Source organism: Molothrus ater, chromosome 20 (assembly GCF_012460135.2).
Source record: "Molothrus ater isolate BHLD 08-10-18 breed brown headed cowbird chromosome 20, BPBGC_Mater_1.1, whole genome shotgun sequence".
NCBI classification, from domain to species: domain Eukaryota; kingdom Metazoa; phylum Chordata; class Aves; order Passeriformes; family Icteridae; genus Molothrus; species Molothrus ater.
The window spans coordinates 9,756,558-9,774,743 of record NC_050497.2 but is presented as its reverse complement, the minus strand read 5'-3'; the positions used below and the strand labels follow the sequence as shown (position 1 = coordinate 9,774,743).

Below are 18,186 nucleotides of genomic sequence, written 5' to 3'. Positions count from 1 at the left end.
CTGGGTCATTAGTCACCCAAGTAATTTTTCAACAAAAAATGAAGATTTCTCAGTTGACTTTTTCAGGCAAAATGAGTCTGATTTTGAAGATTCACAAATAGCTGTAAATAATGGTCAGATGCCAGGAACAGCTGTAATTACTGTTTCAAACTATTTTATCTCCAGAGGCATCCAATGAGTTTTGAAGATCTCTTTATGCTATCTCAATTTTAGAGTTGAACACAGTTAGGGGGAGTCACTTCCTCCAATGTATGGTACTGACACCCAAGTGTTGTTCTCTATGTCCCAAACACCAGGAGCACAAATCGAATTGAATCCTGTGCTCTTTATGCACTGACATTTACAGAAAGAAAAACGTGTCAGAGGAAGAAAAGTGTCCACAGAAGCACTCAGGGCTGAGTGATGCCTCCTCAGCTTATCAGGGACAGGGTGGTGGTTTCACCACATCACAGGCAGGAAATCCAAGTGCCAAGATGCAGGTGATAGAGCCCAGGAGCTCTGGGAGCTCTGACTCTGCTCCAGCCTGGGGCTCACTGCAGCACTGACAATGCCCAAGTAGGGTAATGGGCTGGGAGACATCAGGGGCTGTGGAATTATCACAGAATCCCAGGCTGGGGTGGGGTGGGAGGGACCTGAAAGCCCATCCAGTGCCACCCCTGCCATGGCAGGGACACCTTCCACTGTCCCTCCAGCCTGGCCTTGGGCACTGCCAGGGGTCCAGGGGCACCCCACCCTGACAGGGAAGGATTCCCTCCCGGTATCCCATCTGACCCTGTGCTCTGTCAGCCATTCCCCCTTGTTCTATCACTTGTAAAAATCCCTCTCTTAAATGTTTAAGGGAACTTGATATTTCCAAAACCTTCAGACTTACAATTGGACTGGTGGAATTATTTAGGTCAAGTCATGCTTTGCATGTTAATTTGAAAAAATAATCAAATCTAACGTGAGTTTCAGAACACCAATGCCAGGACAGCCAGCCCAGGAAATTATTGATGAGCTTTCAGAGAGGACTGAAGCAATTAAGAGTCACTTCTGGTTGCCTGAAAGCAGCTTGGTGACCTAGAGGAGATCCCTGAGCTGTCCTTCAGGGCCACATTCACACACAGGATGTTTTTTTTCCCATTTCTAGAAGTTGTTCTTGGAAAATGTCACCATTCATTGCTGAGGTTCCCAGGATGCAGCAGCTCTCATTACACCTAAGCCCTCTCAGCACAAAGTAGCCACAGATAACCTGGATGTCTTTGCTGCAGCTGCTGTTCCAGAGGCTGCACTCCCATTCCGTGGGGGGATTCCCATCATTACTGGCTCTGTTATTTTATATCTCATTGCTCTGTGTATGCTGACTCTGATCCCTTCATTTGAACAAAAGGATGTGTTCCTCTGACACCAGCAGGGATGAGGAGTCTCAGGGATGGGAAGGGATGCTGGAGGAAAGGCAGCAGCTCATGATGTGCCTGGGCTGAGGGCATGGAGCCCTGGAGCCTCTGTCCCCACGGGAGCCCTGGAGCCTCTGTCCCCATGGGAGCCCTGGAGCCTCTGTCCCAAAGGAAGCCCTGGAGCCTCTGTCCCCATGGGAGCCCTGGAGCCTCTGTCCCAAAGGAAGCCCTGGAGCCTCTGTCCCCATGGAGCCCTGGAGCCTCTGTCCCCATGGGAGCCCTGGAGCCTCTGTCCCACAGGAGCCCTGGAGCCTCTGTCCCCAAGGAAGCCCTGGAGCCTCTGTCCCCATGGGAGCCCTGGAGCCTCTGTCCCCATGGGAGCCCTGGAGCTCTGTCCCCATGGGAGCCCTGGAGCCTCTGTCCCCACGGGAGCCCTGGAGCCTCTGTCCCCATGGCAGCCCTGGAGCCTCTGTCCCCATGGGAGCCCTGGAGCCTCTGGCCCAAAGGAAGCCCTGGAGCCTCTGTCCCCATGGCAGCCCTGGAGCCTCTGTCCCCATGGCAGCCCTGGAGCCTCTGTCCCCATGGGAGCCCTGGAGCCTCTGTCCCCATGGCAGCCCTGGAGCTCTGGCCCTGTTGCTCACAGTTGCTCAGAACACACCTGCCAGTGCTTTCAAGGTGTAGTAAAGATGTTTCTTCCAACAACATAATGCTGTACATGAGCAAACACACTGAGCAGGGAATGGGTCAAAGTGATAAAAACCATGGAAAACAGTTCAAGTTTAGCTGGAAAAGACAAGGAGACACAAATAACACATGGTAGAATCAGGAATGAATTGCCTGCTTCTATTTACTGTCTTTTCTAAAATGGCCAATGAATAGGTAAGAAAGATGAAAGGTAATGGACATTATTAGATTAAAAACTCTCAGTGCTATAAATTATGTATCAGATACTGTCTGTGGCACTCATTGATACAAGATGTAATTGAGACCAAAAACTTCACACCAATCAAACAGGATTATTGTTATTTTTTGAGACAAAATAACTTGTTCTACCATTCAGAAGACAGAACAAAGCTTCCAATGCAGGGAATAACAGGGAGCTGGCCCTGGCTCAGGGGCCACCCCTTGGACACGCTGGAGTCCCTGTGTTCCTCCCTCCCTGCTGTCAGGGTGCACCTGAGGGTGTGTGGAGGCTCTGCTGCTGTGTGAGAGGTTGGGACTGTGATTAACAACGTGAGGGAGAGCCTCAGCATGAGTGACTTTATCTAATGAGGGTGAGACACCCTGTACAGAGAGAGCTGCAGCTATAAAGGCATCAAGGCAAACTTCTCTCAAGTGTGTGTCAGAGCAGGTACAAGAGGGCCGTGATAATGAAAAAAAAGACAAATAATTCTCTGCCCTTTTCTTGCAGGCTTCACTCAAGGACTGGAATTGCTCTATCAGTACATATCACAGAGCTGCCAACAGACTTGCGAGGCAGCAGGGTTATACAAAGATCATAAGCCACGCTTAAGAGATGAGAGTTTAAAAAGAATCCAATGCTGCAGTCAGCTGATGATTTTTCCTATCTTATATCTTCTGTTAGAACATGTTTCAACAGAATCCAAATTATTACCTGCTCTGTAGGGCTCAAATGCCCGTGTAAATGAAGCTGGGAGTAACTAGTTAGAGGGAGAAGGATTGAGGAGATTAATGTGAGCTACACTCACTTCCCTAGATGGCTCAGAGAGCTTATAACAGAACTGGGATGCTGGAAAGCAATTAAAAGAACTAACTTAAATAAATCTCTAGTGCTGAAGGTTTGCCAGCATATACCTCTAAATTCTCCTCTGATGCAACCAGGCCCCTTCCTCCAGGGATGTTCTAACAAGCTCTCAGACATCAGGATAATTATTGCAAAGTGTGACCCAGACTGTGGTTACTGGTATAATCAAAAAAACCCTCGAGGTTTCTAAATTAGACACAGTCTCCCTGGTGGAGCAGAGCTCCCAACTCTTGGTAACTCTTGTAATGACAAAACTTCCAATGCCACTGGCTGTGAGTGGGACAGCCCTGGTGGGCTGGGGGTGACCTTGGGGCTGCTCATCCTGATGGGTTTCCCTTCTCCCAGAGAGGATTCCTGGCAAGGAGCACACTCCAGGAGTGGCAAGGGGAGAGATAAGGGCTCACAGAAGCACAGAATGTCCTGAGCTGGAAGGGACCCACAAGGATCATCCAGTCCAACCCCAGCCCTGCACAGACACCCCAGCAATCCCACCCTGTGTGTGAGAGCAGTGTCCAAACACTGCTGGAGCTCTGGCAGCCCTGGCAGCTGTCCCCAGGGGCTGTGCCCATTCCCTGGGGAGCCTGTTCAGTGCCCCACCACCCTCTGGGGGAAGAACCTTTCCTGAAATCCAGCCTAAATCTTCCCTGGCAGAGCTTTGTGCCATTCCCTCGAGGATGGAGAGGGACAACATCTAAATGCTGTTATTGTGAGGGGAGGATATGGCTGGTGAAGTCCCTGCTGCAGCAGATCAGGCACTGCTGCTCCCTCACACCATTTCCTAAGCAAAACATGTTCCCCTGATATTTCAACTTCTCAAACTGAGTATTTGATCCCTTGGGGAAGCTTAAGGACTGCAGTGGATTTGCTGGTTTCTGGTGCACGGGGAACTTCCACTGCTGGGCTGTAAATCCTTGCTTGGTGCTAACACACAATCTTCAATTTAAGCAAACAGGGAGCAAGGGAAGGAATGAAACACTAATTGCAATCCAAATTGCTCCATCTTCCATCCACCCCCTGCCAGCCCTGCTCCCTAATCCATAAGGTCTGAGTGATGATCAGTGAATAATTAATTCAGAGGAGCTGGAGAGGTTCCTGCAGGGCCTCTGTGGATGAATATCCTGCTCAGGGACAGCGCTGGGAGCCCCGGGGTGCCCTGCAAGGCACCCCCTGCACGTGGCCCTGGGTCACTCACTGATTGCACCTCCTGGCTCACCCACATGGCCACTGCACAAACAGCTCCCACTGCCACCTTCCCTGGGAGCACTGGGGAAGGCAGGACATGCCACAATCCAAGGGAATCACAGACACTGCCGTGCCATGAGAGAAACCATCCACATCCTGGTGGCACTTGGCCTTGCTTGGTGCCCAGGCAGAGGATAAACACCAGACTAAAGATGAGCAACAACAGCCCTGGGCCTTTCATTCCAACCCTCAGAGCCAGGCATTGGTAAAAACTCTGCTCTCACCAAACGAATTTAACATACAAATCCCTCTCTCTCTCTCTCTCTCTCTCTCCCTGGGTTCCCATCATCTAAAGTGCTACTATATAGCAACAAACACATCCCTAATGGAACAAATCTCCCCACACAGCCAGGACAGCAAAACATTAATAATTCAAGGTACATAGAGCTGAGTTATGGAAATCATTTGGGAACTGCTGCAGGCCTGCTCTGCTCAGGGATTCCTGCAGAGAGGCAGCACTGGGGGCCGGGATGGGCACGTGGGAACTCCCCCCTGGACTGGGGGCAGCTTAATCCCAGAGACATCTGTGAAAAACGTGAGCAAGGGGCACAGCCTGATGGAACAGCTCTGGCTTTCTAATTCCTACTGCATTTCCACCCTTTGGAATGAGGGAATGACACCCTCCTGCACACTATCAATCACACACAAGGCATGCCACAGCCCTTTCTCATATAATTACTTATATAACACACGTGGATTAAAGCTAAATTCATATTTCTGGCTTTAGTTCAAATCAGTTCAGTATTTTAAAACAAATTACATTTTAATTCTAGCTAAAATGCATTGGTTTAATTCAATTAAAATCAGGTTTTTTTCTTTTTTTTTCATCACACCAGATCTGAACTGTGTGGAAGAGAGCCTAAGTGAGACATTCTGCAGTTGTACTGGAGATTTGGATTGTAAACACTGCCAACCAGATAAGCATCATGATATCACTATCATAAGATATCCATAGGTGAACAAACTACTTGAAATCTCACTAATAACCATTTCAGAGGCACTGTAGCCTAAGGTTTTATCAAAGAACATGGTAAGGAAGAAGCATATTTTTTCCTCAATCTGGTTTTTCCTTCCCTCTGAGCTGATGGATGAATTTGACAGAGTTATTTGGTATTCACAAGTCCTGAGCATCATTACAGGCAGTGCTCTGTGCAAGTCAGAGCCAGCAGAGAGCTCCAGCTCCAGCTGCTGCCTCCAGCTACAATCAGTGGATTTCAGGGCCCGAGCACTGCAATAGGAGCTGGGATAACAAGGAACACACGTCAGACATCGGCGTCTCCCAGCTCTGAGCAAAGCCTTGGAACCCTTCCCCACCTCACTTCCATGCTCACTTGCAACTTTTTATCCCTCACACAGATTTTCCAGTGGAGGTCTTGCAAGGTTTCAATAAAGAACAGAGCGGAAGTTGGTTTGAGAAGTTTTTTAAAAACATTCCTTCCTTCCAAGAGAGAAAACCATTTATTGCTAAAACTAATTGCCACTACAAATGACAGAGTAGAGTGGGAGCCAACATGCAATGGATCTCTCCTAGGAGATGGGAAATTCCAAGGAAGATGGAAACTGGAGGCAGATGCCAACTGGACATCCCTCCCCCAGGCCCACACAGCACCAGGGACAGAACTGAGAGTACAGTTACATCCCATTAAACACAGCTGCACATGCCAGAAACAGGGAAAGTCCCTGCTCTGCCATCTTCCCACTTCTCTGCAGCTACTGGAGCTGGTTCAGTGCCCCAACCAAACAGAAAATCACCCCTTAAATAATAATCTCCCATTGAATCCACTTGCTGCCCTTCCCAAGATTGTGTGATGGGAAGGGGCACATGTGGGGAGGGGCAATGGGCTGGGGAGAGCAGGACTGCTCCTCTCAGTGTAAGAGTGAGGGTTTCATCAGGAGCAGGAGCATCATGCATCACTGCATGCCAGAATCACAGAACCCCAGACTGGTTTGTGTTGGAAGGGACCCTAAAGCTCATCTCACTCCACCCCCTTCCACAGACCAGGTTGCTCAGGGCTGTGGGAGGTGTCCCTGCCCACGGCAGGGGGATGTTTTAAGCCTGGGATAGAAGTATCTCAGTATCTATTGTAAACAGATGATAATTAGAAAAGCAGAGAAGAGTCTAGAAGGAATAGAAAGCATCCTCTAGTAGAAAAGCTGCAGTGATGGCATTTTCTTTCTCTTTTTTTTTCCTTTGAGGTTATTGACATGAAGAGTAATGCTAATGTAATTGCACTGAAATTCATGCACATGAAAACCTCACCAGGGCAAAGTCAGAATAAATGGTCTGTTTGGAAACAAAACGTTGATGCAATGGAGTAGCAGTATCTGTCTTCCACCTGAAGAGTATCGCGACACCACGGGCCACAGCTCAGTGCAGCTGTCACCCTGGCTCAGTCTGTGCTCCAGGGACACGAGCAGAGCTCTCTGCCTGTACCCCTGAGGTGTGCACTGCTGCAGCAGCACATCCCAGCTGCCAGGCAGTGGCCACACGAGTCAATAAAGTGCATTCAGGCTGGGAGAGCAGCAAAATGAGAGCGAGCATCCTTGTATCCATTAATCAACCTGATCCTCGGCCGCGCAGACAATGGCTGGCGATTGTCGGCATTTCCCAAACATCCCTCATGTGCTAACCATCTGCAGCTGGAATACAATGCTTTGATTACAAATGTCAAAAAGATAGAGCAGAAAATTAACTTCTCCTTATTTAGTAGGTTTGCAGAAATGTGGCTTCACGCTACACTAATTCAGTGCCCTCGGTATGAAAACTCCCCATTATGATGTCTCGTCAAATTAGAGCCGACGATCCAACGATGTCATCTCCCTCCTCACACAAGGCTCTATTTTGTAATTAAGCAGGACAGGGAAACATTGGCCTTGCGTATAGAGAAAAGGTCAGGGATGCAAAACATATTTTTGCAAGCTAATTGTAAGATGCATGAAGCCAATTATCCCAGCAGTGCTGCATATGCCCGAGCAGGAAGGATTTTCTAATTCTGCTCCGTGACTCTGAGTTGAGTCAACGCGCCGGCTGCACCCCGTGGGGCACGGGGCTGGCAGGAAGCTGCCAGTGCAGAACTGGGAAAAAGGCTGTGAAAATTCTGCCATGACTCTATGAAAATCATTCCAGCCTCTTAGCCCTCCCCCTGACGTTTATTATGACTTGAAGAATTACCAGGAGATAATGCAGTCTTTACTGAAAGCTTTAGGTATGACCCCCTGTTCAATTAGTAAGCTGGTTTGGATGTGTAGGATAAAGGAAAGTGTTTCTGTATCCCTCGAGAATGGGAATGCATCTACCTCAGGCAGCTTCTGATACAATTTCACAGGTATCTGCAAAAGTCAAATGAACAGGAGGAACAGTTGGGACCTTGCTGCTGCCTTGGGAGAAGCTGAGAGGCCCCACATTGCTTTCAATCCATCTCTGTCCCCCTTGGAGTTATTATGATTCTTTCAATGCCTTCCAGAAAAGTCCTTTCAAAACGCCCTCTTTCCATTAACAACATTCTCCTTTTAAAATGCCTAAACTTCCTGATACCATGAGAAGAAGATGAGGAACATCCCAGTTTATGGAGAGAAATGGTAATTTCTTCCTGCATCTCTCCTTCAAAGCAGCTCTCTCTGATTTTACTCCAGCCTCTTAACACAGCCACTAATTAGAGATCAGTAATAACTTTCTGGTTCAAGAAATATTTTGCAAAGGAACCCCATTAAAAGGCTGATTTGCTTATTCCAGGACAAAGCAGCCTTGATATAAATGCAGGTACTGCATGAGGGCAGTCTGAATTCTGAGACTGTCCTTGAATCTTGATTTTTCTGCTGAAATCTGTTCCCTGATGTGGGGGGAGTGGGGACAGGCACCACCTCTGGCATGAATGACATGGGGTGTCACACTGCTGGATGTGCCTGGCTGTGCAAGATGTTTTATTCTGCATTTCAGTCACTGCTGCTGGGGCTGGATGGTTCCCCCACACAAACTGCACAGTGTTCCCTCAATATCTTCATCACACTCAAAACCAGAGCCCGGCTCTCTGAAGTTGTCAGTGCCACCCTGCTGGGGGTTCCCTCTGCTGTGGATTTCCCTACTCAGCCAGCTTCCCTGGATAATACCATTTAAGCAGGAGCCAGAAGAGGCAGCAGCTCTCCAGCATTGTTCACCCAGATCTGAAAGCCCTCCGTGGTTCTGGGGTCTGCCAGTGTCCTACTTCTGCAGGGTGAGTCATTTCTCTTTCCAGTTCCAGAGGAAATAGAGCAACTTCATCCTTCACCATGCAGCACTCACCAGATTCTCAGCAAACTTAACCAATTTCATCCTGCCTAAAAATATTTGGCATATCAGGTTTGTTGGGAATAAACAAATCAGATCTCCAAGAACACCAAAACTAAGTTTGCTGCAGGAGCACCATCAGTTCCTGGTGCACCAAAATAAGCTCTGTGCACATGGAAAGCTCCCACAACAGACAGCATGGGCACTAGAGTAGAAACTGAATGAGTTGCAGTATGACTTGTATAATTCCTCTTCTCTCTGGGGGTTAGAAGTCAAAATTTTGGATGGGCTAAAGACAAAAAGGAGTTTAAAGAGGAAGTCTCAGTAGTGCAACTTGCTGCTGTTATTAATGCAGGGCTGTACCCCTTCCAAGGCTGAGGCTCATTTAACAATCAACCATATGCTCAGGCTTTTGTAGTGCCAATAAAAGCTTAAATAGAATGTTATCTCCTGGAATTATAAAAAACAAAAACAAAAACCTTGCAAAATAATCACAAATGTTGGTACTCCAGAGTAGCATTAAATGGATTCTAGGTGCACTGAGGAAATGTGTCTCCAGCAATGATCAGTTCAGGGATTCCATCAGAACATAGAATTACCCAGAGTACCCATTTTTCACCAAATCAAGACAATCTGAATGCACTTGTCCACACGGTGTTACTGTGGCCCTGCCCTCTCAGTGCTGGTATAAAATCACCTTTGCCACTACCAGAAAACCATCAGCAATACATCCCCACCAATAATGAACAACTGCAGCAGAACAACCTTCTCTCCCTTCTCTGGCTGTATGCCCTGTGCTCCATGGCCAACCCAGAAATTTTCTCCATCACAAATTTTGTAGGAGAAATGTGGGTCCAATTAAGAAAAATTCATCTGCCAAATGCTTGATTTGTGGCTGATTCCAGAGGCCACTACAAAGCCAAGCATTCAGTGCTCCACGATAAAAACTTAGTGAGCTGCTGTAATAAATCAGGAGGCAGGAGACATTGTTAGCAAAAAGCCACTTCTTGGAACCCTTTTTAGCTCTAACAAGCAAGATAACCAGCCAGGAAATTGAAAGAACACTCATTCCACAATCCTCCTTTAAATCCCATATTTACATACTCTGATTGTACCATATTAGTGCACCTCTCATACAGAAGGTGAGTTACACTTGCTGTGAATTTGCTCCTTTTACTATCAGTAATGGTATTACTGTGACTGTAACAGGAAAAAAAACAGTGTGCACAAGACTGGCAAAATTTGTCCAAATGCATCCCTGTGAACCCCACAGTAATTTAGTGAAATAGATTTGTTTACATCCTCTGCTCCACACACAAACCACATCCGTGTCATTATCTGCCTGAACATGCATGTGCACAGTTCATGTATTTCAAATATTCATCTGCAGGATAAACAGGACATGTAAGGAAGGGGAAAAAAGAACTAAGAGGCAGGAACACTCCCTATTTAGATACAAAGAAGCCAAGTACCAGAAGCATTTAGGATCTACTGTAGCACAATATTTCAACCTGGAGTGTTTTGACTGAATTTACTGCACTATTCATTTTGCTGTGGCATTCCCACAAAAATTGGCCCACGCTCCAGAACAGAGCACTGTTATAATGGTGACTTCCAGAGCAGAGGAGTGGTTCCTGAACAATCAGCTTCCATACAAGATGGAGTCAAGAATCAAATATTTAAGAGGCGAATATTCCAATACCAAATGCTTCTCTGGAGCAGTTCTTGGATTACAAGCAAGAAAAGCACAGCAGCAAATGCATGAGAATGATCTGAGAGACCTGAGCTCTTTCATATACATTGTGCACATACAATGGGATGGGAATGTTCAGAAAGATAAAATTATCTTCTGTAACCAAAGCCTCACTGCATGACTGAGAGGCCCAGCTGCTGCTTTGCTTTCACCTCTCTGAGAGCAACAGTCCCTAAGGCCAAGCTCTCCTGCAGAGGACTCCTGCTCACCTGACAGATCTGACACTGCCATGGCAGCGAGGGACTAAGAGCCTGCTGGCAGAGCCTCTGAGTCCCAGTGTCCTGCAGCTCAGGGATGTCTGTGAATCACAGAGGAAATGCACTTTTGAGAGATGCCTGCCTAACAGAAGGTCTAGTCTCGGGCATCAGAGGCATAATTCATTTTCAGATCCTCATACTCATATAAGCAAATCCTTGGTTATTCGAGGCTGCCAAGTGCCACCTCTGCTCTAATCCACCCTTTAAGCTCTACACTGCAAATGCACTCCAGGATTCCCCGAGTCTCTTTAAGGAGAACTTGCAGTACATCTGGGTCTCGGGCAGCCCAGCCAGCCCCCGGGCTGCTGTGCTGGGAGGGCAGGGAAATTACAAGGCTTAATTTGGGAAAATGACTCTGGCTGCAGGGCTGGCCAGAACAGTTAAATCCCGTGTCCTATCCTGCCAAGTCACAAACGAAACAAAACTCATCCAGGTAGAAGGGAAACCTCGCCTAATCTGCCCGTTCCTGGAGCAGCCAGCAGCACCGTGGGCACATTCCCGGCACCCGGCTCCTCTCGCTTCCCTCTGGAACACAGTGCCCTACCTCGAGCGTTTGGGAAAACTGCAGCTCAGGAATCAAACCAACTCTGTCTGCCCAGCCAGCAATCCCTGAAATCTTACTCGGCACTAACCAGCACAATCATTTCACCTGCAGAATCTAGAAGGGAAAAGCTTAGGAGGCTGCAATAGGTCAGGTAAGGAAAAATCCAGATTGACAATTGTTGTTTGCGAGCTTCAACAGCTCATGGCCCCTGCACTGAATAAGTACAGCTAAAACAAAGTAAGTTGTCATTGCTTTTCAAAGTGAAGCATTTACTCAATGGGTTCTCAAGTACCATCCTGGTACATTAAATTGCTCTGCTCTCAACTGGTTACATCAGGGTATGTCCAGCCCGGAGGAATTTTCAGACAGACTTTTCCTAGCACTTCAATATTTCTGTCAGTCCCCAAAATAATTTGTGTAAGGTTGAAAGATCTTCCTTTTGGAAGCAAACCACTGGTTTGTGGTTGGTAAAGGAATCTATCTTCCCCAACCATGACCTTGATCTGCATGTGAATTTGCACATGAATTTACCTTGAACGGAGCCTGTCTCATGCTCACACTAACATAATCTACACAGACATAAATACACACAAATCCACCAAAGAGCTGTCTACTTTCTAACCAGCTGAAGAACCTCAAAGATCTCATTTCTCGTCTATTTTACTCACAATTTGCTCCAATATTGCCCATCCGACATGAAATGCTTTATCAGATCCATCTGCACATTCCCTGCAACACATCCCTCCTGGGCTGAGCTCCTGCCATGGCTCGGGCAGGAGCAGCAGCTCCGGCCACAGCCGAGGCTCCATCTCCGCGTAATGACGGCAGCCAAGGCGGGATGGAGACGGATGTGTGTGAGGGGGAGACAGGGATTTGGGGAGATTATGGCTGTTATTGTTCCACGGTATTGTTCCTACCGTGTGTAACCCAGTTGTGATCGGTGCAGTCCAGTGCGGGAGCATCCCTCCCCTCCCTCCCTCACCTGCATCAGTCGGCTCTGGCTGCTGCATCTCGGTGCTATTTATACGCTGGTGCCTCAATTTAGGATTTATTGGAGAAAAGAAAGCAGAGCAATCAGGCTTCTCTGCACCTGGAATTTACCCTGAAAAGGGAGGGCTTGTACCGTTCCCTCAACAACAAATTAAAACTACCCCTCTTGCAATTAACCAAGTCTACTTCTATCAGAGACGCAGCCCTTGCTCTGAATAAGATAAGCAAGATCTTAACAAGAGCTGGAAAAATCAATATCCTCCTCTCTCCCACACCCTCCGCGAAACGTCCCCTTACCTTTCATGGTCCACGCTCCTGAAGCCAGGTAAAATGTGCCGGAAGCTGCTGTTCCTATCGAGCTTCGGTTGGCTCTTTGTCCTTTTGATGGAGCCTTTAAGCCGACGGCTGAGGAACCCCTGTGGGGTGAGACAAGAATACTAAATTACAAGGCAAGGGCAGCGGGAAGCGGGAGCGGAGCCGCCCGTGCAGCCGGGCACAGCGTCCTGGGCAGCTCCCGCATGAGCGGCGCTGGCAGCGCCTGGCGTCAGCCAACATCTGCTCCCGGCGCTCCCGGCCGGGGCTGCGGCGCGCCAGACTCCCCGAAGCCTCCGTTGCCCTGGCAACCATCAGCTCCCATAAAATCCCGTCTGAAAGACAAGACTGGCACATGGCGGCTCTGACGGGAGCGGGGGCCGCCCGCGGCTCCGGCCGCCCCGGCCCAGACGCCACCCACGGCGGGCACACGGGCAGGGCGAGCTCCGGTACCTGCTCCGAGCCCCCCGGATCCGCGGCCATGGCCGGCACAGCCGGGCTCAGCTGCTGCGGCTACACGGATGGAGCTCCATAAAGCCCGTCCGAACCGCGCCTGTGGGCTCGGGGTACCGGCAGCACCTTCCAGGAGAGGCCCCGGCTCGTTCCTTCTCCTCCGCCGAGCCTCCTCCCTCACGGAACATAAGTCACGGCTCCTGGAGAGCTGCACGGCAGAGCCAGCACCGAACGTTTTAATAGCAAAGCTTCTAATGTGTTATTTGCTTATTGTTAGGAGTTAATGTTCTACATAATCTGAACATTACATTTAATCTCTCCGCTAAATAAGGCAATAAAAGCGTTATACTACTGTGCTGGCCGGCATCTGCAGTGTATGAGAATGGTGCGAGAGGGTCAAGCACTTTGGCCAGGGAAAGTGGGGGGCATTTTAAAGAGAAAGCAGGATTTGGGGGTGAAGCCTGAAGGCGTGCTCCTTCTATGGACCATCACACTAAAGAAACAGATCAGCTCCACATGAACAGCTCAGCAAATCCCCGCAGAACTGAGGCTCTGCACACACTGCTTCCCTTCCCCAGCCCCAGGAACGGGGGAAGACACCCACGGATCAAGCCCAGATCCTGACACGTGTGAGGAAGGAAGAGTGAGAGTACCAGAGCAGCATCCCAGCCATGCCCACAGCGCACCCTCTGCTCCAGGCAGGAGCCTCAGGAGTTTCTCCACTCAGCATACAGGAATGGATCCTTAGCAGCTCACTTTTACAAATGAATACCTTTAATACGTCTTGCAGGGCGATAATCACAGTCTAACTTCTATGGAGCCTGTCATTTGTTCATGCCATTTAAACACTACTTCCCCACCTCGGATATTCACGGCTCACATTATGTCTTTCTCAAGCTGCAAAATCTCCCTGGGCACTCTGTGTGGCTCTTATTATGGAAGTGACTTCCCTGTTCGTAAGTGCACCAAGAATTTCAAACATCTAGATAACCAAAGGTGTTTCACATTTATCAAGTGCCACTTTACTTACAAACGAGCTATGTAACATGCATCTGTGTGGACTGAATATTTCTCCCGGAGCTATTTGCATGACTGAAATAGCAGGAGGTATAACACACAGGCCATCACATAGTACACTCTGTCATACTGCACAAAGCCAACGTGGCAGATAACAAAGGCCTTTTCAAAAGGGTTCTGTCCCTGAGAAATACCTTTAGAGAATTTTATAGTACAGAGAAACATGGCTGTGAAAAGCAAATTTGAGGATTTGCATTATCTAGAGCATTGTTAAGATATTTCCCTCAGTACTCAGACCTTAGCCAGCCTCCTGCTCATGGTATCAGTGTGGTATCAGCCCCATACTCATGGTATCAGTGCAGTATCAGCCCCACACTGTTTGTATCAGCGTGGTATCAGCCCCACACTGTTTGTATCAGCGTGGTATCAGCCCCACACTCACCCTATCAACTCCCCATGTTCTTGTTCCTCTGACCGGACCAGGCCCTGTCTGCCTGCTATGGACACTGGCCAATATTTGCTGTGAAGGGAAAATTCAAAGTATACAACTGGCCAAACACCTGATACTGCCCTAAACTCTGCTGCTGAGAAGGTTCTGGCCCAGGAATGAGAGGCTGGAGTTCCTTAACCACTGCCAGCCCACCCACAAATATGTCCTCATTTTATCAAGCCCCTTCTTCAATCCAAGAGTAGATTTGAGCTCTGGGGAAAAACCCAAATGCCTTCTACAACCAATGGTGACATTTTCCCCCTCAGTTGTGTATTCCACATCTCCACAACTGTTCCATGATTCGTGTAGGATTTGGAAATTAGAATTTAGGGTTGTAGCAAGACATTACTTCTGTTTGCCATTGTTTTTACATTTGTTGCCACCAGAAGGAGATCACACGGAGCCATTTTCCATTTTCATTGCCAGCTTCCTTGGGAGAATGAGATGTCAGAGATTTTAATGCTGATAAATGATGCTGCTATAGTGATACTTTGCACCTCATAGTGCACACCAGAGATCAGAAAGCCTAATGTGTGAATGAATACCTTCTGTAATTTTTAGGTGGGGTAAGAAAAAAAGACAGAAGTTTGTCTGTGAAAATACAAGAGAGATATTCTGACCTGGGGTGTGACCGCCGAGCTTTCCTAGTGAGATCATAAGGACATGATCCATTTCTTCTTCATTTATGACTTTAAACAACATTTGATTCTGATCTCCAGACAAACAAGGCTAATCCCACCCTCTGAGCATTGCCTGCTCCTCTAGCTGAGCTGCATTCTTGGCAGTTCCAGTAATTAAAGTGCTGCCCTTTGCATGCATGTTCTTTATACACTTTCAAGTTTATATTGAGAGCTGTCTAGGGCAGAATTGTGTCTTCCTGTGTGTGGGCAGCATTCACCACCAGTAAAAATATCGTAGCAAAGATTAAACTAGTAACTGAGAAAGGTTTCATTCAGAAGTTAATAATCTCGATGAAATGACAAAAAATAGAAATCTGCAGAGCCCAAGAATCCCTTCAGCTAGAATAAATCTTGAAACATCTATAACAATGGAAGCAGAGGTACCAGCTATATAAATTCATCCCTGCACAGCCTAAGGTCTGAGCAAGAGGAAATCTTTTAGGCTCTTTAGAGACAATCACTGTGGTCAGAGTACGGCCCCATGCAATCCCTGAAATCCCACAGAGCAAAGTGGCACAGAACTCATCAGGCCTGGCAAGGAAAAGGGGTGAACCATGGAATCACAGTGGTTTGGCTTGGGAGGACCTTCAACAGCATCCAGTGCCACGCCTGCCATGGCAGGGACACCTCCCAGACCCCAGGGTGCTCCAGGCCCCGTCCTGGGGGTGTCCCTGGGACACTGCCAGGGATCCAGGGGCAGCCACAGCTTCTCTGGAACACCCAGTGAGCACTGATTTCACTTTTCAAGGGCAAGGGCGTTGCTTTTCTTGCTTTGTTTCTGCTGTTTTGCCTCTGACATCTCAGAGCCCGGAGTACAATCGCTCTAATCACAAGAGCTGACTGAAGTCATAATAAGACACAAAGAATGAAGACAGAAGAAAACAAAACAAATCCTTTTGAGGAATGGCTTAATCACAACCACAGCAACTTCAGCTAAAACAGGATGGCACAATTCAAAACAGCACAACTAAATCTGCTCTGATTTGGGTCTTTTCTTACATATTTGACAAACCCAAAATCCAATGCCATCATCTCACTGCAGACTGAGGAAGGTGGGACTCTCATTTAAATTTTTCTTCCTTATCAAATTTGGTATTTTCAATTACTCTAGAACCTGGAAATAATCTTATATTCTATTATAGTGTTTGAATATTTTTGGTATTATAATACTTTTAAAGCATATGTGCAAACCCATCAGCACCATATGCCTTTGAGATGCAGGAACTGTAGAATTCTACACGCCCTGGGGCAACACAAAAAAAAACTAGAAAGGAGAGAGAAAAAGGGAGGGGGACAAAACTGAGCAGAGTGTTAATGACAGCAAAATCTGGAGCTCCTGTTTTATTAAACATAAAGTAATGATGCAAGTCTTGTGTCTGGAGCTGACTCCCACACCAATAATGTTCACTCGCAGAGAACCCACAGGATAAAGTTATAAAGGTAAAAATTCAGCACCATGGAAACACAATAGAGATGAAATTTTAAGAATGATATATCAATAAATCAGGCTGGATGCCTCATGAGCAGCTTTCTTTGGAAGAGTCCTGGCAGCTCCCCATGTCCTCTAAGCCAGGAAAACAGGGAGAGGCTGGGGCAGAGTGAGGGTCTGGCCTGGGGCACTGGGAGGGCACTGGGAGGGCTCTGGGAGGGCTCTGGGATGGTCAGACAGGAGCACAGACACAGACCTGGCTTCTGCTCTCACCCCAAACCCACGCAGAACAGCCCCCACAAAGGCAGATCACAGGAACTACTGAACAGATGGGGTTATTTTTCTAGTTCTTCCATATCTTTTGTTTTAGTTCAAGCAAATCTCAACTCTGGGGGACATGAGAGGGCATCAGGAATTTTTTCACTACTCATCATAAGGAAACTGCTATAAATAAGTGTCTGCTGAGAGTACAAGTGTGCAATGCAGCCTTTCTTCCCAGGTCTCCATGTGTTCTGCTATGTCAGGGATAAGGTATAAAACTGGGAGTAAATCTTTCCCACCAGACCCATCCTCATTCTGGGATTTACAATTTTTATTTTTTATATTAAACTTAATTTAATTCTGGAATTAGTTTGGGGTATTTTTCTGTTCCTCCACAGCACATGGAAATACCCTCTTATTGAGGCTCCACTGAATGGATAATTAATATTTGTATTTGGGAAACAAGTGAGCTGTGCCAACACTAAGCATCCTTTTATAGCCATAAATGTTCCAAACAAGTGAGTTTACCCATTTCTACAATTACCAATGTTAGTCCCAGCTTTCAATATAAAAGAGAAACGTTTTTAGGGGAACATTTGATGCCATTTGTTACAAGGTAAAGACATCTAAGTGCACATTGTTACCCTTCTCTCTGTAGAACACAACTGCATTGAGCTACCCCAGGAATGCAGAGCCCAAACCAACCCCGAGGCTGAGTTTAGGCACCATTTGTGCCTCTCGGAAGCCCAAGAATAGAAATAATCCCCTGAGTGGTCCCTGGACTGAAGCAGAGCAGGAAGGGAATTTCTCTACAGCACTGACCTTTATGGATCAAATATTTTTCATTTGTTCAGTGTTAGAGGCACAGGGCTGGAAGTGTCTGTAGCCCCTCAAACACTTCATATATCATTTATTTCTGCCAGCTCTTTTTGATTTGAACTTTGGTGCTGTAAGCTGCTTTGCCACCCTGCAGCTCTGCTCCTGTCAGGGCTGATGGAGGGCTCTGTGCAGGTGACCGAGCACACGGCCCCTGTGGGATTCCCTTCCCCAAAAAGGGCATTTCCAGGATACCTGAGGGCTGCACAGGGGCTGGTTTGAACTTGGGTCATGGGAGGCAAGAGAGTGCCAGCCCTGAGGCTGAAGACACCCCCAAACTTATGAGAAACCTGCAGAAACCTTAGGAAACGACACTTCTGCAAGTTTAGCAACCAACACCTCCACATTCTGTTTACATGGCAAACCCCTGGGCAGCTGTTTCAGCACTGGACAATCTTTTCCATGAAGAAATTTCTCCTAATATTTCATCTAAACCTCCCCTGATGTCTCAGGAGCAAGGAACCACCACTTGCTCTG

General features: G+C 47.5%; 1 protein-coding gene across 7 annotated transcripts in view; it reads right to left on the bottom strand.

Moving 5' to 3' along the window:
* The window catches only part of DAB2IP (DAB2 interacting protein), a 156,911-nt gene that overhangs the window by 82,405 nt on the left and 56,320 nt on the right, over window positions 1–18,186 (bottom strand). For all 7 annotated transcript variants that reach the window (XM_036393687.2, XM_036393691.1, XM_036393693.2 and 4 more), the window contains exon 3: window positions 12,489–12,607. In XM_036393687.2, the coding sequence (XP_036249580.1) occupies window positions 12,489–12,607 (119 nt within the window). The remainder of the gene's footprint in view (window positions 1–12,488; window positions 12,608–18,186) is intronic.